General features: G+C 36.7%; 1 protein-coding gene across 1 annotated transcript in view; it reads right to left on the reverse strand.

The window, feature by feature from the left end:
* CNTLN (centlein) overlaps nt 1-22,860 on the reverse strand; it is a 181,750-nt gene extending 158,890 nt beyond the window's left edge. The window contains 2 exon segments of the mRNA XM_050987362.1: nt 4,488-4,576; nt 22,503-22,860. Of these exon segments, the coding sequence (XP_050843319.1) occupies nt 4,488-4,576; nt 22,503-22,733 (320 nt within the window). The 5' untranslated portion in view covers nt 22,734-22,860.
* Between the last annotated feature and the right edge of the window lie 3,924 nt (nt 22,861-26,784).

Raw genomic sequence — 26,784 nt, forward strand, 5'->3', positions numbered from 1 at the left:
CTCTTTACATAATACTGAGATCAATAGTATTTAAAGTAGCTGGAAAGTATACTAACACGAGTAGTAGTTTTACAATGGCTTGTTTAAAATACCTGGAGGCTTTTACATATCCCAAAGGCATTTCTCATTTGCACAGTAAAGATAATTTTTTGTTTATATCTGAATATTAAATTGGGAATATAGTTACAGTTATCCAGCAAGAATTGCAAAGACTGCTGAAAAGTATAATATCATTGGTGTATTACAGGAATCAGCAGCATAGCCGTAAAAAAGTACAAGCTACATTTTTACAATTTTAGGGCAGGAGAACTTCTATTTTGGGGCCATGAAAGCAACTGAAAATAACAGACAAATAACAGCACAGTACTAGTAATTTCCCCCTATGTCCCCCAAATTATATCTTTTATATTTTCCTGATACGAAAATGATACTATAAGTATAATTATATAAAATTAATTATAGTAATTATACTATAAGTATATTATATACTTATAGTATAATTACTTTAAGTAATTTTCTAATGCTATAAATACAAATTACCTTACTGTAAAGCTAGTATTGCCCACTCAGTTCCTCCTAATATGTATCTTCTTTTCTTCATCACAGATCTGCGGTGCAAAGTGTAAGGTTCTAAGTGAACATTTGTCCTGCATCTTTTTATTCTTGCCACAGTAACCTCATGAAAAAAGCCTAGCTATCTTTTTCATCAATTTAGTGACTGAAATATACTGGACTATATTATTTGATTCTTTATATAAATATATATGATCTAGGAGGGTACACATGCCTGTGCTTTCTTGGATTATGTCTGCTTTCATTATTTATTTGGCTTATATGGCCTCAGGCAGTCTCAAAGATTCGGCGGGGAATGGAAGTTTCTTGGTCATGGAATTTTTGGTGGAAAAAGCCCACTGAAAAATGAAGCAATGCAAACACTAGTGGTATCCATGTCACAAGAACAAAACAAGGATTAAATCCATCCCATTCTGTTTGTTTCTATCTCCGAATCTCACAGTAAGCTTGAGTAAGATAGAAAAAGTTCTGAACTTGAATATGACTGGGTCTCTGTTGTTCCTAATATAGATGAGACATAAAAAAAAAAACCTGTAAGACTTAAATGTTTTTTATCAGATTTTAGTGTAAATTTTCAATTTCCAGCTCATCTGAAACTTGGTATAATACAAAAATGGGCTGCAAGCAGCACAGATCCTCTCAAGTGGCACGCTTCACGAATCATCTTGCTTATAACAGTTATTTGATCATCCCGTCCTTTAAACTCTTTAAATCCATGTCTTTTTCCCAGATTAATAAAGCCAGAAAAATCTATTGTCCTGTAATTTTTCTGGACAGCAGCAGTGGTAGCCAGCAGATTCCCTTTAAAGGCAATCAATGTACTGGAACTAAGATAAACTGATAGTAGCATAAAAACCTGTATTATTTACCCCTATAAGGTAGGCAATAAGACTGAAACTTTTCTGAAAGGATGAGAGTGTGAAGAGGTACAGTCATGAACCTGAAGCTACTAAGGAAATCATTATGGAGAGTAATAACAGAAAAAGTTAGGATAGAATTTATGGGGCTGCAATTTGGTTGTGTAGAAGTTTCACAGGTAAAGCTGGGCTAGAAACTATTTGCAGACAATTAGACCATTCTCAGGCAAAAGAGATGAAGCTACATCAATTAAAGAGAAAAATACACACTACTTCTCCATCTCTCAAATCAAAGCAACTCCAAAGTTCAAAGTTGTGATTAATAAAACTCCTATATACTGAATGGGTTTTTATCCACACCTATTCCAGGATTCTCAGGAGTAATGATAACACCTAAAAAGATGCTGTGGAAGCAATTTCTTCTTTCCTTATTTCATGATTCAGAGAAACATGGAAAAGCTGTGATATACATCTATAGCCTTGAGTTCAAAAATATTCTAAAGCATTACTGTAATTCTAAAGAGTAGAGGACATAAAAAAACTAGACAAGCACATTAACAGAAGTATGTTGGCAGGGTTTCACACAGCAATCACCAGCAAAACACATACAAAAATTTGAGCCTATTATCCTGCTTTTGAGCATCAAGGTGGTATATAAGAGCACCAAATTCATTGTAACAATAAGGATAATATACCAAATTACGAATTTCTGTTCTAAATAAGCACAAAATTTCAAGCAAGGGACATCTATCAAGCATAAAAATATTCCTAAACATGAAAAATAATAAACAAAGAAGAGAGACTTGTGTAGGCACACAATTCAAAAACTCCAAATAATTCATTTGTTGACCATTATTTAAAAGTATACTTTCTAACATCACTATGCTTCAATTCATTCTAACACACTGATTATTTTCATATGCAACATAAATAAAGAATGTTAATAAGCCTGAACACCTGCTTCTGCCTTCTAAAGCTTCAGGTAAAAGAATTACAATTTTCCACATTGTTCAGCTATCTATAAAATGTGGTTAGGACAATAAAGCTTTTAAAATTTTTCAATATAATTGTGCTTACATACATGCAATGTATGTTTACATATATTAAATACTGTATTTAAATGCTTTAAGCAATTCTCTGATTATTTTATGTTTTATGAAGGAAGATGAATTCTACCACCAATGTCCTCATGAAAATATGAACAAATTTTATTAGGAAACAAATCATTATGATTTTGTATTTCAACATAAATGAAGAATGCTACAAACGTCTGTATCAGTCTACAATCTATCTATATTCAAATTATTTCCCAAATCAAACCTGAAAACAATAGTAAAAATAGTATACTGTCTAAACAGCCAAGCTATTACTCTGTGCAGTTAAGTGTCCCAGTACAAAGCCAGCAGTTACTTGATATCATCTATGGCGACCGTATGGGAACCCCAATAAGAGTTCTCTTTAAAACAACTTGCATGTCCTTACACCATCACTGTCTTCCTCAGAATATGAATCCTTTAGAATATTACCTCTAGTTACATGATCAACACTGTATTTTTGGACCAAAATTTTCATTGCTTTATGCAAGGTAGAACAGGGGACAACACTATAAAAAATAGTGAGAGAGATGGGATGTCATCAATACATATATCTCAAAGGTGGGTGTCAAGAGGATGGAGCCAGACTGGTTTCAGTGGTGCCTCAACATGAGGCAGAACTTCTTTATGCTGAGGGTGGCAGAGCACTGGAGCAGACTGCCCAAGCAGTCTGTGGAGTCTTCCTCTCTGGAGACACTTAAAACACACCTGGACACATACCTGTATAACCTGCTCTAGGTGACTCTGCCTTGGCAGAGGGGCTGCACTAGATGGTCTGCCAAGGTCCCTTCTAACCCTAACCATAATTCTGTGAAATGCACTCCTAGCTAAAGAATACTGTATTTTCACAAGTGGAAGAACATGACAGAAGTAGTCCAGGAAGGAAAGATGTGAACAACAAAACATGCCTTCTAAGATCTAACCACTCAATGGAAACCCAAAGGAGCTGGGACCTCTCATGAATCTATAACAAGCTTCCCAAGTAAAATTGGCATGCCATTAAAAAAAGTTAAAATCCATTCTTTTTCTCTTTTTTGAAAAATCCCGTTTTTCATTTTAAAGGAGGGAACTCATGACACCCTAAGATAATTGTTTCAATTCTGACAATCAACTCATTCACATTCTCCTTATCTTTTGCCTACAAAAAAAATCTGAATTCATAAATATTAGCATTCCAAAACAATCAACTGCATAGTGTGATAATTAAGTAACATTTATAGGAATCAGATAATAGTAAGTATTGTGAAGAAATCATCACCATTATTATCCTCACAGGAATAAGGTGCAGAAGTAAGATCCTGGTTGTCTGTTTTAATGAAGATAGACGATCTTACAGTCAGGAACAAGTTCCTCCCCCAGTGCGGGTTTGACACTGGAATAGGCTCCCCAGGCAAGTGGTCTCAGCACCAGCCTGAGAGAGTCCACAAAGCATTTGGACAATGCTCTCAGGCACATTATGTGATTCTTGGTGCATCCTGTACAGTGCAAGGACTCAATGATTACAACCTCTTCCAATGCAGCATATTATATGATCCTATGATAGTTATCTCTTCTATTACCAAGTCTTAGCTTTTCACTTCCTCAAGAATTCAGATAAACATAATTTATACATAACAGTTACCCAATAGCTTACGACACTGGAAAATTACCAGCCATTTTCCTCCTCCTGCTCTTTCAACAGGAAAACAAAATATGGCAAGACATTTATAATTTTAAAATGGTATTGAACTGCATCACAGCAATTTCAGTGAGAACAGATTTTAAAGTGTGTTTCAGCTTGCACCAAAAAAAGAGAAAAATTGCAATGTATCCTAGGCACTCTTAATGAAATTAAACAATTAAACTTTTTCAACACATTTTTGGAACCCTACATAGTTCTCAATTAGAAAGATAAAGAATATGTTATTAGCAGGGGAGGTTGGTTGCTTTTTGGTTTTAGTACCATGTAAATCTTCAGACTCACCTTTCCACAACCAAGCTGACAGCTTGAGTAAGATCTGGTTTTGATACCTGGCGATGTTCCCAGAGAGACCACACAAATTCTTTACCAGCCTTAGAAATAGGAAAAAAAAAAAAGAAGAAAAAACACTTTACATGTATAATGCCTTTTACAGACAAAAAAAGGTTATCCTGAGCATATTCAAAAGACAATTGCCAAGAAAGCCCTAATCAGGTGAGAATTTCCTGCAAGTTACTCGCTGTTCCAGGAAAACACAGCCAATGGTTCTCTCGAATAAACAAAGTTTTAACCATACAGAATACTGAAGTAAAATAAACACCTACAATCAACATGAAAATAGTATGTAATGTAACATATGACAGCAGAAATTACATTATTCAAACAAGGCTGCCTTTTGCTACATCTGTTACTGTTACTGACACAATTTCTATTAAATACTAAGCCTAGAATACCTGCTTAACATTAAGTTTTACCACATGCAGCTCTTTATTTCAAAATATGCAGTAAAGCAGTCTTCTAACATACAGGCATCTAACCTGCAGTATATAGAAGTTTCTGAAAGAAAACTCAAGTGAGCAAGGAAACACTGTTGTTTACAAACAGACTTCAGAAAGTTTGTTAAAACTAGGTATCAGCTAAAAGCTTTCCAACGTTTTTATTTTCTACTCCACATTAGCTGTTACTTTTCACTGGTGTCTTGTTATTTCAATACTATTTTATTATTTTATTACTGGAAGCACCAATATTAGTTATTTCACAATCTAAACTCATGTGTGGATGATATAAAAATGTTAGGGGAGAAAAAACAAATCCAGCAAAAGATGAAGACCAGTAAGACAATATGTGTACAGGAACCATAGTCCAGACTAGGATGAGACCTACTGAAACAGTCTAATATAAAACAGTCTAATAAGCTAAACCTATAGCATATTGGCAGTTAGGCCTATTCAACAGGCAAAAATAATTAGAGTGCAGCTATGTCTACTAGTGTTTTGGAAATAGAAAATCATTTAGACTGGAAAAGACATTTATGGTCAAGGCATCCAACCAGTAACCTAACATTGCTACATCCAACACTAATCCCTACATGCCACATCTACACAGCTTTCAAATACTGCCAGGGATGGCAACACCCCCACTTCCCTGAATAGCCTGTTCCAGTGCCTGACAAGAAATTCTTTCTAATGTCAAATCTAAATGTTAAAAACAAAATTGCCAAAAAGATCTTGTAATTCAAGACCATTATCAGCCTATGCAAAATGCACTACACCAGAGAGAGTTCATCTTTCTTAAAAGCAGAAAAATTTCAACGGTCTTTCACAGGTTGTGCACGGCTTTTAGAAGGCTGAATGTGTTTCTTGAATTTCCAAACAAAATCAAACAATTACCAAAAAACTTTGTGCAAAAAGAGGAACTAAACGTTTCTAAAACACTTGAAAAAATCACAATCCTTCTCTAATTAGGTTACTAGTGTAAGCATTCTTTTCAAAACCAGAAGTGACCCTTCTACATGCAAACAGTAACTAACTGGATTATGGAGCACTACATTCATTTTTAAAGAAAGGTAACACAAAAACTGAACAGCATACCAGATAATTAGTAACTCAAATGACTTTGCATCAGTATCCAAGTCTTTGTTCAGTACAAGAGCTAAAAATAGAATAACTTTCAGCTCATAATTAAGTTAAAAGATAAGAACCATATTAATTGGGTTACTAAGTAAAAAAATAAAGTACAGCCCCTATACTCATGCCATCCCCTTACACATTTAGTATACTTAACTATGTATCAGTAGGAAAGACTATAAAAAGAGTGCACTTGTTTCATGTCCTCAGAATAAGAGACATCATCTCCCAAAAATGCCTTACCAGGCCACCTGAAGAGCTACAATGTGTGTAGACTTATGACCTACTGGTTCTTCTCAAGCAGAAACAGAATTAAAATTAAAAATGTTTTTCAGATTTGGACAACTGCTGCAGGCTTCCAAAAAGCATTAGAATCTACACAGAAGCCAGATTCAGAGTATTTTTAACATCTAAAAAAATCTTGTGCTTATGTTGGTAAGTCAAGGGGAAAGCAAACAAACAAAACAAACACAAAAAACAAGCCACAAAGCCAGACTAAACCTCTCTAAACAACAGGAAAAAAAAAAAAAAAAAAATTTGTTTTAATTATTTCAAAGGACATTAAATCAGTAGTCCTTCCAGCCTAAATGACACTACTTTCACAGAATCAAGTAGGCTGGAAACAACCTCTGAGATCAAGTCCAACCTATGACCAAACACCACTGTGTCAGATGGTCCATGGCACTAAATGCCACATCCAGTCTTTCCTTAAACACCCCCAGGGACAGTGACTTCACCACCTCCTCGGGCAGCCCATTGCAGTCACTCTTTCTGTGAAGAAATTCCTCCTAATGTCCAATCTACACCTCTCTTGGCACATCTTAAGCCTGCGTCATCTTGTCCTGTCACTGGCTGCCTGTGAGAATAAACTGACCCCCACCAGACTACAGCCTCCTTTCAGGCAGTCATAGAGAGCGATAAGGTCAAGCCTCAGTCTCCTTTTATCCAGGCTAAACAACCCCAGCTCCTTCAGCCACTCCTCATGGGACTTGTGTTCTAGACCCTTCACCAGCCTTGCTGCCTTTCAGTATAAGGAAATCTCTGAATCATAATAACAGGAATTAACCACTGTATCTACTCTAATTTTGAGATAATTTTAATTCAAACTGCTCAAGTGATCAGAAATATGGAGAGCAGAAATTACATGATAATAGTGTCTGAGCATTTTTATATATTTAATACAGAATTCACTTTGTATTTTATACTAAACTACCATAAATCACTAAAAATTAGTCTAAATGCCATAAAATCATTAGAGAGAAGATCCAATAGAACAAAATGCTAACAGAATTTTACCCAAAAACACTCAGAAATCCTGAGTCAAGCAAACAGTCAAAATTTTCTTATGCTGATTGATGACTTCATGAGCTACGTTTAGTTAATTTCGTTTACCTATTTAAAGTCTTGGATTTGCTCATGATCATGCTTCCTTAAATTTCCCCTTTACTGTCCTGAATACAAAATCACAGAGGTAGCTGTTGGGTTTTCTGCTTATTTTTTTCCATATTAGAAAAGTTGTGACCCTTGGACTTCCATCTGAATCTAAGAAGCACTATCCAACACCATGAGACTCCCAACAAGCAGGGATTTCTGCTTTTTGTCCTGCCATGCAGATTCATATACATTTCTGGTCCCAGCAGGGAAACAGTTTGAGACAATCCAAGAACATGGAATAGGGCAAAACTTTTAGACGAATACTTCTGAGCACAGCTTTCCTCTGTTACAAAATAAAAGCCAAAAAAATGGAAAACCACAATACCAGCAATACGTATTGAATCACAAATATGCCTTCACGTTCCTCCCATAGTTTTTCTCAGTATACAGCATGTACTGAGCCTCTGACCACTGAATTTCCACGTAAACTTTCCAAACTCTCCCTTATAATATAAATAAAAAATACGGAATTTCAACAAACATTCCTAAGGAGAACACAAACATTTGGGTACAAACTATCTCTTTTAACTAAACAAGCAGTTTGATTTAACCTGCAACTATTCCACAAACAGGATACTTTAAGTTGTCCAAAGAAGTGTAAAATCAGCCACAAATTTGTACTCATGTCAGTGAAATTGCCACTCCTTACATAACTAAGTTCTACAACTCTTCCATCTGTGCTAAAAGAACAGTAGATGAAACAACATTAAAAAACTCATCCTAATTGTAAAATAAAAAATCTTCTTTGTAATAAAGAATATTGAATGACCACTAAACAAACTTCAAAGAAACAGCTACACAGAACAGGCTTAAAGGTGTCCATTAAATGATAAATAACAACAACCTCAACCACAAACACAAACCAAAGCCTTCACAAATCCTATAGAAGTAAGTGAAAAGTCACTTACTTCCAAAACTGCGGAATTTCCAAAACTGCGAAACAATGATATTTCAATACATGTTTATTTTTGATGATGACAAACTGATATTTAAAGCTACTACTGCAAATTATGAATGAGCATACACAGAACTATAAAAAAATGCTGAAATTATATCAACAGATAGGCTAAATTAAATCCTCATATGCCTTTCACTATGCACCCAATATGTACTTTAACTTCTCTAAATGCCCACAAAATTAAGCAATGTCCTGCCTAAGTGTACTTCTGCCAAAAAAATTAAGATGCAAATGCATCTTCAAATGCTATCAGTAAAGCAAAAACACAATCAAACACAAAAAACACGACTTCATGCAAAGTCAAAAATATGAGAACTTTATTTCACAAAAAGAAAGTTTACACAGAAATATACAAGACAACAAAGTATTACAAAGAAATTAGTCAAAGAATGTTGAGTTATCATATGTGGATTTCTTCTCTTTAACATGCCAAACTTTTTAATGGATATTTAATTTAAATCTCAGTAATATGATTAATTAAGTATTTTTTATAATAGAATTAGTATGAGTTAGAAATTAAGGTTTAAGACGAAAAGAAGTTTAAACAGCCATTTTAAGCCCTTGGCAGAATTCATGGACTTGGTAAAGCTTTTCCCTGCATGGCCCTGGGAGCCAAACAATTTCTATGGAAAAAAGACTGCTTACTTACACTGTCTGAAGCTGGCACAGAAAAACACTGCAGCTGTCAAGGCCTGGGATGTATCAATCTTCAGTTTACCCAAAGAACATTCAGCCTTCTCAAGCGCACGTTAACAACTCAAGAGGTCAGGGAGAGTGTACCTTGAACAGCTGAGATCTTATATAAAAGGCAGAATACAGGTGTCATTTGAAAGCTAGCAAAAATTGTCACCCTTGTGCTCAGGTCGGGGCAGGAACAGGTGAGAGGCAGGATCGCAGAAAGGCAAAGAAGGACTTTATTCAAAAGAACTGCGCAGTTTTTATACAGTGATATGACAGATTCTATTCTATTGGCTAACTAACAGAAACATCTTTATCACACACTGTACTTGAGAGAAAAAGAAAAATGAAGTACAAAAACATCACCTGCAAATTGTTTGTAGTTAACAAGTTATCACACCTTTCCAGCTCCCTAAAACTTCTCTCAAGCCACTGTGAGAAACACTGGCCATTTCTTTCTCTCTGTCCCATGGCATCCACAAAAATTACTCATTACTTAGAACATATCTAATGTCAGATAAAGATGTTCACCCTGCAATTAAGTTTGCATGCAAGAACAAAAATACTCTGAAAAGAGCACATTGTGTATTCCTGAAAAGAGACATTTTTCCCCTCAGCCTACAGTAAAAATGACTGACATCATACTGAAAGACAAAAACACATGCAGACAGCCCTAGGCTTTAAATGTGTTCTTTGCAAAGTAAACTGGATATTTTTTTACTGATTTTTAGTGGGAGCAAACTCAGAAACACTGACAAAAGATAAGCCGTTAACAGACATTATAAGGCATAACTAGCTACAGCACAAGTATTTGCTTTCAAGTGAAGCTGTGAATTTATAAAACATCAGCAGAAATCAAACTAAGAATGCCTCTGACTTACAAAAAGCAGAGAAAGACAAATATCCTTATTCAAAATATTTTATCTTCCTTTTGGAAGGAAATTCCAGGAATAACTATTTCACTATTTGATATCATAAATACCAAAAACTCTATCAATATTGCAGTTATTTATCTAATGGAAACTTGGAAACATAAAATCTTTTCAGTGTTTTTAATACAGCTTTATCAAGGAGAATTAGCTGGCATATTGTTTTTAAAGTAATTATACTGAATTTATTAAATCAAAACTTTAAATTAGCAGTAAAATAAGTATCAAAGCATAAGCAGTATCTTTTTTGTTTTTTTTAACCTCACAGAAACTATACACTTATAACAGTTTGGGTTTTACATTTACAATAAGTTTAGTTTTTTGTTTAGATGTATATCACGTACTGTGCTGAGAACAAGGATAAACTGACAAACTTCCCTCCTTTAACATAAATTCATACATCGAGCATCCCAGTTACCTGCAATTTGAAATCAGTACTCTTTTTTGTGTTTCGCTGTATTTATTTCTAAGCATGTCAATTACTGCTAAGTGTTACTATCATACCTTAAATCTTTACAGCATTACAAATTATTATTCACTTATTATTATTCATCTTCTCAAATCTAAAAGACAATACTCTTATATGACAAAAACAAAATATAAACCCCAACCTCTTCACACTCAATCCAAACAGCATCTTCCACATCCCCTGCCTCTCCAATCATCACTACAAAAACATAAGATACAAACTCTCATTTTAGTTCTTTAATCAGTCCATATCCCCAAGTGGGAAAATAAAGCAGGAGGGAGGACAGAGGGAGCTACTGGTCTGCTGTTAATTTTTAATAATAACTCTATAACAATTACATGCCAATAATTTTCTGTGTTATGAATTGAGTAGTTCAAAACACATGACTGTCAGGCTGGAAAAATTTGTATGGAAATCAAAATACTACATGGCATGGGGTGTGAGAAGGGAATGCATGAAATAACCTGGCTGGCTGGTATAAGCACGGAAAAACCTACAAGAAAATTTTGTCTATGGATTGTTCTGGGCTCCCCGAACAGCAAGGATAGACTAATACTTTTCCAACTAAACAACTGAAGTCTTTTATCAAGGTGATATATACACTCCACATGCAAGTGACAAGACTTACTTCTTTCTTGATGTCTTGCAAGATTTTTTAACTTACGCTATTGCATACCATCAATTCAGACTCTCTTGACCCACTGTGCCAGTATTTCTTTGCGCTTTCCAGTTTTCCATATTACATTCCTAAATAAGAAGTATTGTCTTTACAACCATATCTTGCTGAGTAGTCACAACAAAAATATTCTTACTGTTTAGAAAAATCTATCTGTGAGGTGCTGTGCTTTTCAACAACCTAAAAAGTCACTAGAAGACTGATCAGTAGCTCACAAGAAAACTTAGAACCTCAGACTCTTAAAATAATACTGTGTTATTTTCAAGTTCACAGAAATCATTCACAGAGAGTATACATTAGTTAAAATCTAATTATCATGTAGAAATTTGTAAGAGGGCTGTAGGCGACTTGACCAGACTGCTTTTTTTTAACATCAGCAAACAAGAGTATTTTCCCCCATCCCCTCAAATCCTTAATGTTGCAGTACAAGCGAGACACAATCAACATGTAAATGCATTATATTAAAAAAAGTTTCATGTATATTTCACGTATACTTTTTGATTCAAAGGTAAGTTATATTGTCTCTGTTGGTAGTTCTCGCAACAAACATATTTTTCAATCAAAAAGGGACAATGTAGTATACTGCTTTACTTAACATTTGTGGGTAAATATACACCCAGACACACCCTCCAACACACATTTCCTTAGAAACTGAATCCTTAATCCTTACTCATTACTCTGCTGAACGCAAACAAGCACAATAAAAATAATATAGTGTAGCTGTTAGAATGCTGATGGCCTAATAGTGCTCTAAGCAAAAATACCACCCAATTTATACTAAACATACTGTCCTTACATATGATTTAATCAGCATAATCTCAGATTAGTTCACCAGCATAACAAAAAGACAGCAATAAACATTACTAGGTAATTTCATGATATATTCTTGATTGGCATAAACAACTGGCTAATTGTGGCAAGAAACACAAAGTACTTCTTGGTCGTAGCATGGTAAAAAATGAACTGAAGGCAGATCAGTACTATCACTGGAGGAAGGAACAAAAGAAAACATCAATTCACTTGTAGACAGAACTTACCAGACAGACCTGGACATATCACACACAATGCCACCCTTACTGAATAGCAAAAAGTAAATTACTTTCTTCTTCAGCGAGCACAGAGGATGCTCTGTTTCCCTTCATTCACTAGAACAGCCTTCTACCAGCACTTGCTTTTTTCTGAGTACTCAATATTGGAGATGCAGCACTTGATAAATTCAGGAAATCTTTTCAAAAAGAAGAACTTGTGAGAAATCAAAAGCTTTTTTTTAATCTTTTTCTACATCAAGGATAGAATAAGTGATCTGCCAGCTTTCATTTCAAGCTATAACTTTCTAAAATACTTCAATAAAAGTAACTGCAGTCATAGAAGTAATTTACACAGAAGATGAAGAGAATTGGGTAGGACATGAATTTTCCAAGTCACATAACTGCTTTCTGTAAGTGCTACAATTCAGAGTTATTGTAACAATTCTATCACTTACCTGAGAGTACAGGATCATTTTAAAGCTTCAGAATTGCTCTCAGAGTTAATTTTGTTTAAATGCTATGCACTGGATTAATAAAATCATAATGCACTTGTGATTTTTAATCCATTCAAGAATACAGGAATGCTTAAATAATTTTATTTTACAGACAATATAACCATATGCATCCATTTGGGTATATTCCCTCTGTATTACCACAACTAACCAAGTGCAATTTGGGTCCATTATTTCAATTGCACCTGAAATGGCATTGTAGTATTTTCCAAAACCTGTGGAAAAAAACTGCAGACAAATACAAGAATACTTGCATACCTTTTATGCTGTGAGCTAAACTTCAAATAGTTGAAACAGTGCACTCTCAATAACAGTACAGGACAAGAACACTATCTAAAGTCACTCTTCAAAAACAGTGTAGCTTCTTCCCAAACCAAAACAGTCAGACAGGACAACTAGACCAGCTACAGGCAGTCATCCTCCTCCATGTTGAATATGTAACAACATGGTAAACATACACATCAAAGTGTGTTCTAGAGGCCTCCTCACTGCATTTGGAAAAATCATAAGAGCCTAAATCTCTGCTTATAAAATGCAACTTCCTTTATTGACAAAAGCAGTAGTTTGTTCATGTAACAGGTATTTTTTGCATTCATGTCTATCTTACAGCAGCCAGACAAAATCCTCATGACTGGATGAAAGGGAATTTCATGTCTTATTTAAAAAGAGTAAAAAAGATCATGAGAATCACCAATCTGCAAGTATTACCACATTGCCCAGTAAAATCATGAAACAGGTCCTTCTGGAAGCCAGGTGTCTCAGGTTACAATGTTACATATAACCAAAAGTATGTATTTTATTACCATCTTCATAAGCTGGTAAAACAGGTTTAGCAGTGTTCCTTATCTCCTCCATCCCTGATAACACCCTCCAGGTGCTATTTCTGCTAATGGGCCATCAAGCCTCATTGCATGATTCAAAAATTACATCATCCCATTGTGAGATGCTCCGTCCAGGGGAAAGCATTCCTACCTGGATATAATATGAGGTTTGGAACACCATGGGCAGCCCTACCTACTGTATTCCCAGAGGACAAGAGCAACACAACCATCACTGGACCTTTAGAAAAAGACTAAAGGACTTTTATTTCCCTTCTACAGGATCACCACCTCAACAGAATCACGTACAACGTTTAATTGGACTGCTACCACCACACTGACTGACAGGGTGTCAGTGTCCTGAATATGACACTGTTTCTGTACAATTGCCTGTATTTTAATTTTCCTATTAAACTGTAGTTCTGACTTGGAATGTCTCACTAGCTTGCTTTCAAACCAGTACATTATGACAAGCATGGGCGACAAGAGGGTACTTAGATACAGGCAAGGGCAAACCATACCTGTGATTACATCAGTGAATAAATGAAGGGCTGCGGATGTCACCTACCTCCATTTCCATAAAGCCTTTGATACAGTCCCCCCCACAACATTCTTGCCATTTATTTGGAGAACTAATGGGTTTGATGGATGCACTATTAGATGAGTAAGGGTCTATGTCCCTGTCCAGAAGGTTAACTGCTCTGTGTCCACAAGGAAACCAATCATAAGTGGTGTTCCTCCAGGGTTTATACTGAAAACAGTACTGTTTAACATCTTCCTAATTACATGATGATAGAAACAGTACCAAGCTGAGCACTGCAGTTTCTACACCAGTAGGAGGGGATGCCATCCAGAGGGAACGACATCAGCAGGCTTGAAAATCTCAAAGGTGAAACAGGGTGAAGTGAAAGGTCTTGCACCTGGGATTGCCAAAGCCCATTATCAATACAGACTGTGGAATGAATTGATTGAATGGAAAAGCACTTGCATGAAATGCTGGACAAAATGCTGAACATGAGCTAACTGTATTCATTTGCACACCAGAAAGACAACTGTATCCTGGGTGCACTCCAGGTCACAGGAGACAATTCTCCCTCTCTTATTTGCTGTTGTGAGACCCTACCTGGAATACTGTGTCCAGCTCTGTGGAGCCCAGCACCAAAAAGACATGGCCATATCAACACAGGGCCATAGCAGGGCCAAAAAACTGATCAGAGGCATTTTAACACCTTTCCTGAGAAAAAAGGATGAAATAATTGGGTTTGTGCTGCTTGGAAAATACATACAAGGGTCCTGATTGCCACCTTTCAACACCTAAGAAAGTGCTTGTAAGAAAGACAGACTTTACCAATGTCTCAAGTAACAGGAAAAGGTTTAACAATCTTAAAATGTATCCTTTTCAATTTAAAAATATTTAAATTTGGATTAAGTATAGATTCAGACTGAACATGAGGAAAGTGGACAATAAGGTGGTGTGGCAATGGAAGAAGATTGCAGGTCCCCCATCACTGAGGTATTCACAGACATGTTGGGTAGGGTTTTAAGCAACATGACCTACTGAAATACATTCCTGGGTAGGGAGGCAGGACTAGATGATCTTTAAAGGTCCTTCTAATCCAAGCTATTCTGTGACTCTATAATCTCTACACCAAATTTTAAATTCCCACTGACATGTTGGGCCAATCTGAAACATTCACACGCACACATATACTAAATAGGGATCAACTTTGTGAAGCGCAAAAATATATATTTTTTTTTTACATCTCACTTTTAGTCAGTCTTCAGATTTACTTCTATATTTTAAACCACTATTTTTCAAAAGGAATACCAGATATGAAAAAATTTCACTACACTTGACTAAAATTTGCAAGAAGTAAAATAAAGTGGAAGAAAATAAACTTAGGTATTCAACACTACTTCCATACGTAATACAAAAAGAGTAAGGCCTTTACTAACAACATGTGTACTAATCAGACTCATGTGATTTACATTCCTTATGGCAAAATATAAGAGTATAAAATAACAAAAAACCACCCACAGCACTAAACAGCTGGCATCCCTTGGCACCAATAAATATGTGGTCTTGACTTAATCACTAATAAAAGAAATTAGCATTTAATGAATGGAAGAACTAAACACTTTGCACCATTTCAAAACAACAGGATGAATATCAACTATTACTCTAGAAGAAATACTGACATGCTCAAATTCTCATACTGGTAGTTTACAAAAATTTCAATTTTGGTCACAAAGGTGGATGGACAAGAACAAAGTCAACATAAAAATACATCACCTGGAAGAACTATGTTTTAGTGTTCTGGTTTTCTTGAGGTTTTTAAATATATTGTTACTTTCAATTCCCTGATATTGATTGAAAACATTTCTAATAGGTATCATCAACATGCATCTGCAATATCTAGTCACCTGTTGTGAAGTAACACAATGTCTTGGTGTGTTAGTTAAGGTTTTTTCCTGTTTACTTGTAAATAAAGAAGGGGGTATTAAAACTACCTATAAATCAATAACATCATGGCTACATTTTCAGTGTGTGTACTGGATATTATATTTCTCAAGAATGAATGAATAAATGCACCCGTTTTTACAGCTAATTAAATGTTTTCTGTTACAGTGCTAATAATGGCAAGTAGACACAAAAAGTGATCAAAACTAGACAGTTTCACTGCCCACAAAGAACTGTTATTTTTCTTCAAGCACACCATAAAACAGGACATTAAGACTAAAATGGATCTATGCATAACTTTTCACAACAAGCAGGAAACACAGCATGAAACAAGCCGGGAAGCAATAGAAATCTCTGCTACTTCCCACAAAGTAGCAAACACCTATCTTGATCCTTTTACCCAAAAATGCCTAGAGATACACATTTCTTTCCAATCCCTGGTAATAAGGAGAAGCAAAAGCAGCAGTAGCTACTGGAAGACCTCTTTATTCCTCATTTGTATTCAGCACCTTCTGACAAAAGTGTTGAAATGCTACCAGTGAATTTGTTGCAGCAGAACCTTTAATGGATTACTGATCAGTTCCTAACTTTTTGACTAATGGTGAACTAGCTATTTTTAATTGCATTTGTAAATTGAAAACCATACATAGTATGGTTTCTTTGATTGAACTGTATGGTCTGCAGACTGCTGCCAGTTGGAAGGCTGTACTTTTTAGACTGTACAGAGTACCATGTAATAGCATACTTAATTGCTAATACAGTAGAAGATTAGGAATTACAACTATCACTGACAGAAAAGGCATATGAGCTACAGCAGATAACACTAACAAGACCTCCCTAAAAATAATAAATGAATTTTTATGCAGGGAAAAGAAAAGAGTAGTTCAGCTTTGGCAGAACTATGAAGTTACAAAAGAAAGTCCTCGGGAAGGAAAATACAGTATCATTTTAGCAGAAAGATATGCCATATTACCTATTCTTCTTCCAACTCTTTGTATTACCATCAATCTAGGACACTGCTCAACATGGAAAATCCAGCCCAGAATTACTGCCTTGTTCAAAGCAAGTATTTGAAGGACTATTCCTACATTTTCAGTTACAGAATAGGGGGGTACGAAAGTGTCTATTCTAGAAAGAGCCTGAGAGCAAGAACATGAATCATCAGTTTAGCAATACACATCATTTTACCCCAAATGAACTGTCTTTCACCCCAAGAAGCTCCCTACAGGACACCAAGGAATAAATATGCTATGAATCTACAGACCAAACAGGTGGTTTAAAGAAATAGACAAGACTAAAGAGAAAGCACATAAGCTAAAGAAAGTAATCTTGGCTCAGAAATTCCACCCATAGAATGAGCTTCCAGAGATCTATCATCCCCTTTACTAAAAAGAAAAAAAAAACCAAGCCAAAACAACAAACAAACAAACAAACAAAAAAAAACCACCAACAAAATCAAAACAAGCACAAGTGAAAAAACAGAAGCAAACAAAAGCAGATTAATTTCCTATACCAGGAGCCATCATGTTTTGCAAAAAAACCAAATCCATCTGCTCCACCCCCAAAAATATACAATAACAAAGGAAAATAAAATGAAGGTAAGACACAAGCCAGATCTTTTCAACACCAAGGAAAAACAAAAACTCCTGAGAATAATAAGAACATAGGTAATGAAGATATTGATATTTTGAGGTGGTAGGCAGTAGCATAAAACTCTGAGATAGAATACCGCAGTTAATACAAGTATTAGAGACAAGATGTGACATGGCTTACTATTTGACCTTTATCTTTCCACTGCCCTCCAATAACATCAAGCCTATTACAGAAATGTAAAAAGGTGCCAAAGAAAACAAGAAATTTAAAAATAAAAAACAGTTTTCTGTTTTCAATTGTTTTCAGGAACCATAACTTTATTTCTCAAGTAATTCTCAAATAAAATAAGAAGAGTCACTGAAATTAAAAATAATTACAAAATGTCTTATTGCAGACACAATCATAATTTTACCAAAACAGCATACTATAGAGGTACACCTCCTTAGCTTTATATAAGGCTTCTCAGTAGACAATCTGGGAGTTTTGGACTATTTTCTTGATCTGGCTTTCTTATCACAAAATTTGGCTTTAGCTTTCTTACCACAAAATTATATGTCAATGTCAGTTTTCACAGAGTGACTGCAAGAAAATTGTGCTTTTAACAGGCCCCACTCCAAGATCTTCATTATTACTATTGACAATCCTAGAATTGTTTGAGTAGTATTAAAGGAAATATTAAATAGTACCCCACTTTAGCTGCAGAAGTCAAAACTTAGTAGTAGAACCTCAGCTTTAGAAAGTAATGAAAAAAGGAACACACACACACAAAGAAGTATTAAGAATATCACATATGACTCTTGTAGGCACCTTTACTTTGTGGGAATTGTTACCATAAAAAAAAAAAACAGAATAAATGTGAATAAAAGCATTGTTTTGAACATAAAGCCCACCATCCTGGATGACTAGAAGAGTAAAGTTCTCCAAAATTCTGCCACAGAAAACAAACATTATTCAGAAGTAGATCCCTAAAATACCTGAAGTTAGAGCAAAGCTAGCACGCACAATACTTCCACTAAGACTCAGGGGCTTCACTAGCCAAAGAAGGCTCCCATGTATTTAGCCAACAGACCCATATCAACAGGCTCCAGTACACAGTAAAGATTTAATTTCACAAGTTCAGTTCATATGACAGTGAATAAAAAGTCCAAGAAGGTGTGTAGAAGAGAAACATGGCAAAAATTATTCAGATGCTAAATCACTTTTGTATACATACATCTCTTGCTAAAACAATTCGGTTTAGAACCAATCAAAACTTTAGCCCAAATCATTTGATAAATGTCTTTTTTTTGGGGGGGGAAAAGATATCCAAAAGACTAATATAATATCTCAACCAATACTTAAGACTAATCCATTAGTTCTGGTGTGCCCTTAAACTACTAAACTAGATTTCAGCTTGGAAGGTTTTTTCTGGAAATGCAGTGATGCGATGTGAGGACGGGAAAAAAAAGGGAAAGAAGAAGAAAGAAAAAAAAAAAAAAAGGGAAAAGAAGAACGAAGAAAAAAGAAAAAGGGAAAACAGAAGAAGAAAGAAAGAAAAAAGGAAAGAAGAATAGAAAACGAAAGAAACAAAGGGACGGAAATAAGAAAGAAAGAAAGAAAAAAGGAAGAAGGAAAGAAAGAAAAAGGGAAGAAGGAAAGAAAGATAAGAAAAAGGGACAAAGAAGAAAGAAAAGAAAAAGGGAGAAAGAAGAAAAGGAAGAAAAAGGGGAAAGAGAAAAGAAGACAGAAAAAAAGAAAAAGGGAAAGACAGAAAGTAAGAAAGAAAGGAAAAAGGGAAAAAGAAAGAAAGAAAGAAAAAGGGACAGAAGAAAAAGAAAGAAAAGAAAAAAGGGAGGGAAAGAAGAAGAAAGAAAGAAAGGAAACGGGAAAGGAAAGAAGAAAGAAGAAAGAAAAAAGGGAAAGAAGAAAGAAAGAAAAAGGGAAAGAAGAAAGAAAGCAAGAAAAGGAGAAAGAAAGAAAGAACGAAGACAACAAGGGACAGAAGAAAGAAAGAAAGAAAGAAAGGAAAGAAAAAGAAGAAAGAAAGGGAAAGAAAAGGAAAGAGAAAGAAAGAAAGAGAAAGAAAGAAGGAAAAAGGGAGAAAGGGTGAAAAGAAGAAAAAACGAAAAAGAAACAAGGAGAAAAGAAAAAGGGCACGCCGAAAGAAAAGAAGAACAGGGGAAAGAAGAACGAACGAGAAAGAAACAGGGACAGAAGCAAAGAAAAAGCCACAGGGACCGCGAAGAACGCAGAAAGCAAGAAAAACACGGGACAGAAGCACCGCCAGAAAAAGGGCAAGAAGGAAACGAAAAGAAAAACGGGAAAAGAAGAAAGAAAGAGAAAAAGGGAAAGAAGAAGAAAAGGGGAAAGCCGAAAGAAAAAGGGAAAAAGAGGGAAAGGCCTCTGGGCAACTTTATCCAGTGACGTGCGGATGTGAAACTTAAACCCTTCACTAACTCTTTTATCAGTCACTTGGATAACTTTTCTGTCCAAAACGCCTGCTAAGGCACTCTATAGAAGACACAACCCTAACCAAAAGCATAGAACAGAAGACAAAGAAAATCTGAATAGAAACTGAAACACTTTTATTGGGATACACCTCCACAGGTTGTCCTGAGGGGTTGCAATCTCCAGGAATGGAAATACTCAAAACTTAACTAGGCATTGACCTGGGCAATCTGTTCTAAGGGGGAGTGTGATAGATGCTCTCAAGAATTCTGTTCCAATCTAAATGGTTTCACAATGCTGATTAACATGACAGCACAGAAACAAAAGAAGTTCTTAGATCTAAAGGAAATTAAGCAAACCACTGCAGATGAAATGAAATTACACTAAAGAAATTATCTGGTCAGCAACAACTTTATATTTCAACTGATAAGATGCTAGAAAAACACAACATTAACATTACCCATATGTATTTATGCTTTCAAATTACTTGTCTTTACAAAGACAAGTAATTGAAATATTACCTTAAAATGGACTAACTATCTACAAATAATTTCATCAGTTGACTTTCAAACCACTTGAAGAATTTTACTGAAGTCCACTCAGTAATTAGGCCATTTTAGTTCCCATTCAAATTCAGAGTATCTTCACAAAACTTCTTCACAAAATTAATCACTTTAGAGAAATGCTATACTGAAAAACCTGCCTAATTGATGAGGCTATCACCTCTTTTCTGTATTAAAATCTGGCTTCCCCCTTCTTTATGTAACATACACATGCTTAAACGCGTCAAATGTATTGATGGACTAATGAAATGGAAAAGCATGTCTACAGTGCAGTACTTCCAGAGAATCTCTACTTAAAGATTGCTCTTCACTTTCTTTTTTATTTTATTAATAATCTGAAATATATCCTGAACACATGCATCCCCTGGCATTAGAAAGCTGGTACATACTGGATTCTACCTAGAGCTGGAGAGATTACAGACCGGGTTCTGTTTTCAAAAGCTGTAACTAGCTTCCTGTTCTTTTTTTGCCTGCTTTCCTCAAAGAAAGCTATCTGATCTGATAAAAGACAAAAACCCAAGAATGGCAAGATAATAAGTAAGAAACTTAAAATAAATACATTTCAAAATACTTTGTTGACTTTAATACCCGTGGAATCCATGTGTTCATCAAAAAACAAGTAGAAATGCAAACATAATTGAAATTGATCCAAAGGGGAAATCAGATGCTTAACTACAATTTGTGCACATCAAGTTACCAAAGCGATTAGAAATTCAGATTTGCACAGTTTCTTCAGAGTTTCTAGTATGGATAATGCTCTTCAAAAATACTACATGCTGCAAGTTTTTATGTTCAACTAGCAAACAAGTAGAGTACAGGGCTTCCTTCCGCCTCCACCAAATTCTGCCTAACAGCACACATCTGCATACTAGGAAGAGTGAACTATGTTTTTATTGAGAGTTTCCTGAACTTCTCTCACAAGACATTGAAGATATCCCCTAAACATTCAGCATTGTTCAGCATTTTCAAACAGGATTTTCACTTGGACAGCTCCTTCTCCCCACATATCTCCTATGCAACATGTTTTCTCAAGAAATTCTACCCACGGCAGGAATCTGACACCAACTGTCATATGTATCAATGCAGCTTGAAGCAAGAAACCTCTACTAACTTTCAGATGGATGCTTTCTTCTGACCGTTTCATCAGCCCAGGCCTTCAAGGCTTTAAGAAGACCACATCCAAAGTGAAAATACTGTTCGGCTGCCAGCATCATTAGGTGTCACCTCACTCTCTGCCATGTACTGTTGGTGTAATTCACGTTTGGCAGAGAATTTTCGATGATTTCTAGAACAAGGCCTCACATTACCAATGTTTTTATATTTTTTAATAAGTACACCTAACTACCAGCGATGAACGACCAACTGGAAAAAGGAGGGAAGAGTACCAATGAAGGGAGGCCACAAGGCGAGACTCAGAGGAGGAACTTTTGAAAGTACACCCATAATTACTCATTAAGCCCTACCCTCTCAGAAACAGCTTGGGTATATTTAATCCTGATGCAAGGCTGGGGGAGCGAAATTACCACCAAAGGTTCCTTCAAAAATTAAAATTCTCTAAAATCCCTCTGACTGTTCATTTCCGCCCACCGAAGTTGCCAAGGCAGTATCTCGGGACTTTTGCTATTTCAATTCAAGCGAACCGTGGCCTCTAGAAAAGTGAACAAAACAGCTTCAGGACAGGTGGTTTTATGCAGGGCAAGGGCCCAAGCCCGATTTAATTCATGTCTCGGAGGCGCCGGGGGCCCGCGGCCCTGCTCCCCCTCCTCGCCCGCTGCGACCGAGAAGCGAACCCGCGCGGGGTCCCAAGCGGGACGCGCCCGCCCGGCCCTCGCCCCGCGCTCAGGTACCTGGCAGCGGCTCAGCTGCTCCGCCAGACCCCGCAGCTCTTCCTCTAGCTCTGCCACCCGCTGTGTCGCTGCCTCCGAGCCCCCCGAAGCCATCGCCGAAAGGCTCTCGCCGCTCCTCCTGCGGAGACGGCGAGGGGAGAGGAGGGTCCGCGCCCGGCGGAGTGGGCTCAGGCAACCCCCGCCCGCCCGCGCCTGGGGGAAAGAGGGGAGAATAGACGCCGCGAACCACATAAATGAAAACTTTGGCCGCACTCACTGCGCGGGCGAGCGCCGGAAACCGCAGGGAAGAAAGAGGACGCGGTACAATGACGTCACAGCTTCACCGCTACCCCGGCGAGGAGAAGGGGCGAGGGGCACCTTTGAATTCGCCCGCCCGAGGCTCGGCGCCGCGCATGCGCCATGCGGGTGCCGGAGCGGGGCGGGGGTGAGACGCTGCCGGGGACCGGCGCCGTGGGAGAGCCGCGCTGCCACCGCCAGCCCAAGGGCGTCTGCCGCCTGCTGCTTCAAGGGCCAGGAGCACCTGCTGTCCAGCCAAGGTGCTGAGCGAAGGATGTTAGAAATGCCTGAGAATCCAGGGATCTCTGTCCTTCCTCAGCCGTAGGAGCACGTGTATCCTGCCTCTGTTTCGGTCCAGATGTTTACGTGTGAACCGTACAGGTCAGACTCACAGAATGGGTCAGGCTGGAAGGGAGCCACAGCGGACCATGGGGTCCAACCTCCCTGTTCGAGCAGGGTCATCCCAAAGCACGTGGCACAGGATCGTTCTTGAATATCCCAGCGAGCGAGGCTTCACAGCCTGTCTGGGCAGTCTGTTCCCGTGCTCAGTCACTGCGCAGTGAAATTCCTCCTCATGATCAGGTCGAGCTTCCTATGAGTCAGTTCTTGCCCGTTGCGTTTTGCCCTATCGCTTGGCACCACCGAGCAGAGCCTGGATCCATCCACTGATACCCTCCCTTCAGATACTCACAGACATGGATGGGGTAATGAGCTGTTTCTGGGTCTTCAGCGAGGTGCTGAGGCTCCAGCACACCTGAATCAGATGCCTCATGCCTTTTCCTCGTTGGTTGTTTGTTTCTTTTTTCTCTGAATTAAATAATAATAATTGCAAGACAAAGAATCAAAGACCTGAATTTAGTTTAGGTCTTCATAGAATCATGCATCCTTGTTTTAGGATTCATGAGCACACTTTTTTCTCAGACAAGAAGTTTTCAGATTTATCAGAAATCTGAAAATCCACTCCCAGATCTGGATTTCAAAGCCTACAACTGAAAGTAAAGGAAGATTTCAAAGATCTAACCCTTACAAATATGTGAAATATTTTGGCTGGTGCCACTATGTAAATGTACTTTGTTTAAGATCCAGATAGGCAGAGTACTTGGTTTTGTAATAAAGGGTTAAACAGCATTGCCAAAGCAAATCATTGCGTAGCCTACATAGGAAGCAAAATATTCATAAAAAGCATAGACTTCCCCTCAAACAAATGGAGAAAGAAGTTGAAACATGGTCAGAATATATTTTAACTTGCATTTCACCAATGTCAGTATCCTGTTACGAAAATACTATACCTGTTTTTATAGAGAAGTATGTTTTCTTTTCCTCTCCATTGTAACTTCTGCATGGTTTCTGGAAAAGTTGCCCTGAATGTACCACTGTGACAAGAAATAAAACTCTTTGTGTGTGTGTGCATGCAGATAAGCAAGAAGGTTTCACACCATGTGAATTAAGATACACATTAAAATGTTCAGTCCTTCCACCTGTGGCCCTAGCAGAAAGATTCCTGCACCCTTGGTGTGCCTAGCTGTGCCTGACTAGTTGATTTGTCACTGATGTCCACGAGCCTTTGCCAGAAGTAAAGACCGGCTACAGTACTCAATGCCAAGATTTTTCACATAACTTTTCAATTAAAATTTTTACTATTACTGCAGATATTATCTGCACAATGATAAATGCAAGCATAAAGGTGGGAGACTGCATTTGAGTCTTCTCGGTCCAGTTATAGGGAGATTTAAGGAGATTCAACAATTACTGGATCAATAACACATCTCTCCTTAGAACAGCCTTTACAATTTTTATACTTCTTCACTCGTGTATTGTGTCATTTCATATTTGTGATCTTGTACTTCCTGTCATTTATCTTTGTGCGGTATTAAATTTTCAAATGTTCATATGACCATCATGTCAATTCTAACATGCTTATATTTTTTACTTTTTCTTTGCTTTTAGGATCTCCTAGTTCTCTTCTACCATAAATTCACTATCCAGTCGCTATGATTCTAGCAGCCTTCACTTTTTCCACATCCCTCCCTTTTAATAACCATCTTTTTTTATTTTTCATCTGTTTCCTAATATTTTTATCATTGTCCCCTTGACCGTTTGTTCCCTATTACGCTTGGGCAACAAGAAGCTAACCTTACTTTAAAAAAAATGTGCTTAGATTAACTGCTGAACAGCTACAATGACTAAACAGGATTTAAAAACATTTTCCAAGTACAAGGTCATTCAAAGTTGAGCTGAGAAGATTCAGTTATTACAGGGGCTAGGCTCAAAGCTTGACAGAACACAAAACAACAGATCACAACTACATACAACTTTCTAACCTTGAAAAAGAAGTTTTTGTAGACACAACATGTTACCACAATAAACACAAGAGTAACGTTCCCCCATAGCAAGATACTTACTTTGAGGATGTAACATTTTTGTATTTTGTTTAACTAACATCACATTTGTTTTCCTGCTATTTTATAAGCTTATTTGCTATAATATAAAGATTCAAGTTATTAACCCAAACAGTATTCATGATTATTCTTAGAATATTTGAGAAAATTTAAAATGTGGAGTTGGCAAGTTTTGGTAAATTGGAAGACCTTGACTTGTATCAGAGTATTGTGTACATTATGTTTCTCCCTAGTCTTCATATTTTGGAACCCCCACATTTACAGTCATCAAATCCATAAGACTATTAGGCTAAATTCTTTCAAATCTATTTTCCCTTTGGATTTCACCTTTTTAAAATTAAACACATATATTAGAAATATATTGCACAATTGGCTTTATGGCTTTTATTCATTTACAGTTCTTGTGAATGTTACACAAATGGAAGTGCTCCCCAAGGTGCTTTGGTGACAGAAGCAAAAAATATTTTTTGTTTGGTGTCTTTTTTTTTTTTTTTTTTTTTTTTCTCTTTGGAAATTTCACATCTTTCTTTAAAACATGTTCACATTACAAAAATGTTGCATTTACTCCTAGTCCCATAATTTTTTTTTTCTGATTGTATGTTTCTTTTCCTTATCATAATGTGAAATATAAAGTTACTCCATTCATTGTGGCAATCCCAATACTTCATTATTAGAGGTAAAGACATGTAAGTATATACTAGAGTATTTTCATTTTCCTTCAACCAAGAAATTACCTTACTAGCCTGACTTGAATTAAAAATGTTAAAATGTTACACCAAAGAATTTGCATTTCTCCTTGGATTTTTCATGTAGACTGTTCATGTTTGTCACTAGTAGTTTGCTAGGAAACAGCATCATCAAACAGTCACAATCTGAAAGATATTTGTCAGCTGAAGTGAACAAAGCAGGTCAAAGTTGTTGAAATTATTTCTAGCAGGTTTTGGCAACGCCCTCAATATTTTAGGAATTTCTGTGTTTCTCAAGAACAGATTACAACCCTAGAAATATGTTCGATCTTGTTTAGACAATGAATTCAAAACATACTTGCCTCCACTAAAAGTTTCTGGAGGTTTTGTGATATAGGTTTTAGTTGGTTTGGTGGTTTTTGCTTGTCCTTTTGCATTCAGGGCTGCAGGAGACATTCTTTCCACTTCTGTGACAACTGTATATGATAGCATGATTATGGTCATAAGAAGAATGGGGATATAAAAGTGGAAAGGTCTGTAAGGAGAAGTAGTATCTGATATTGGATTACCCACCATAACCAAGAGAACAGACAGATCATTTGGTTGTAAAAAAAAAAAAAATCATATTGAAGTAGCTGATTTTGAAAATGCAGAGCTGGAAAAGGTCAGCATGGAAGCCTAGATTCACTGATGTACAGGCCTGGAGTTCTACCACTAGCACAATTCATTTTTCACTCAGTGAAAAGTAAGTGTCATCTTATTCTCATAAGCAGAGAGTAAGATAGCAGTGGTCTGATTTGCGCCTGAAAAGACAAGGTAGAACCAAGTAGCCTCTAGAATGTATCAATTTTATTGCTTTAATTTACTGCATACTTTTCTACTGCACACCATGCCTTTCTTGAAGGCTTGGTAAACATCCAC

This window comes from Serinus canaria, chromosome Z (genome assembly GCF_022539315.1).
Source record: "Serinus canaria isolate serCan28SL12 chromosome Z, serCan2020, whole genome shotgun sequence".
In the NCBI taxonomy this organism is placed as follows: Eukaryota; Metazoa; Chordata; class Aves; order Passeriformes; family Fringillidae; genus Serinus; species Serinus canaria.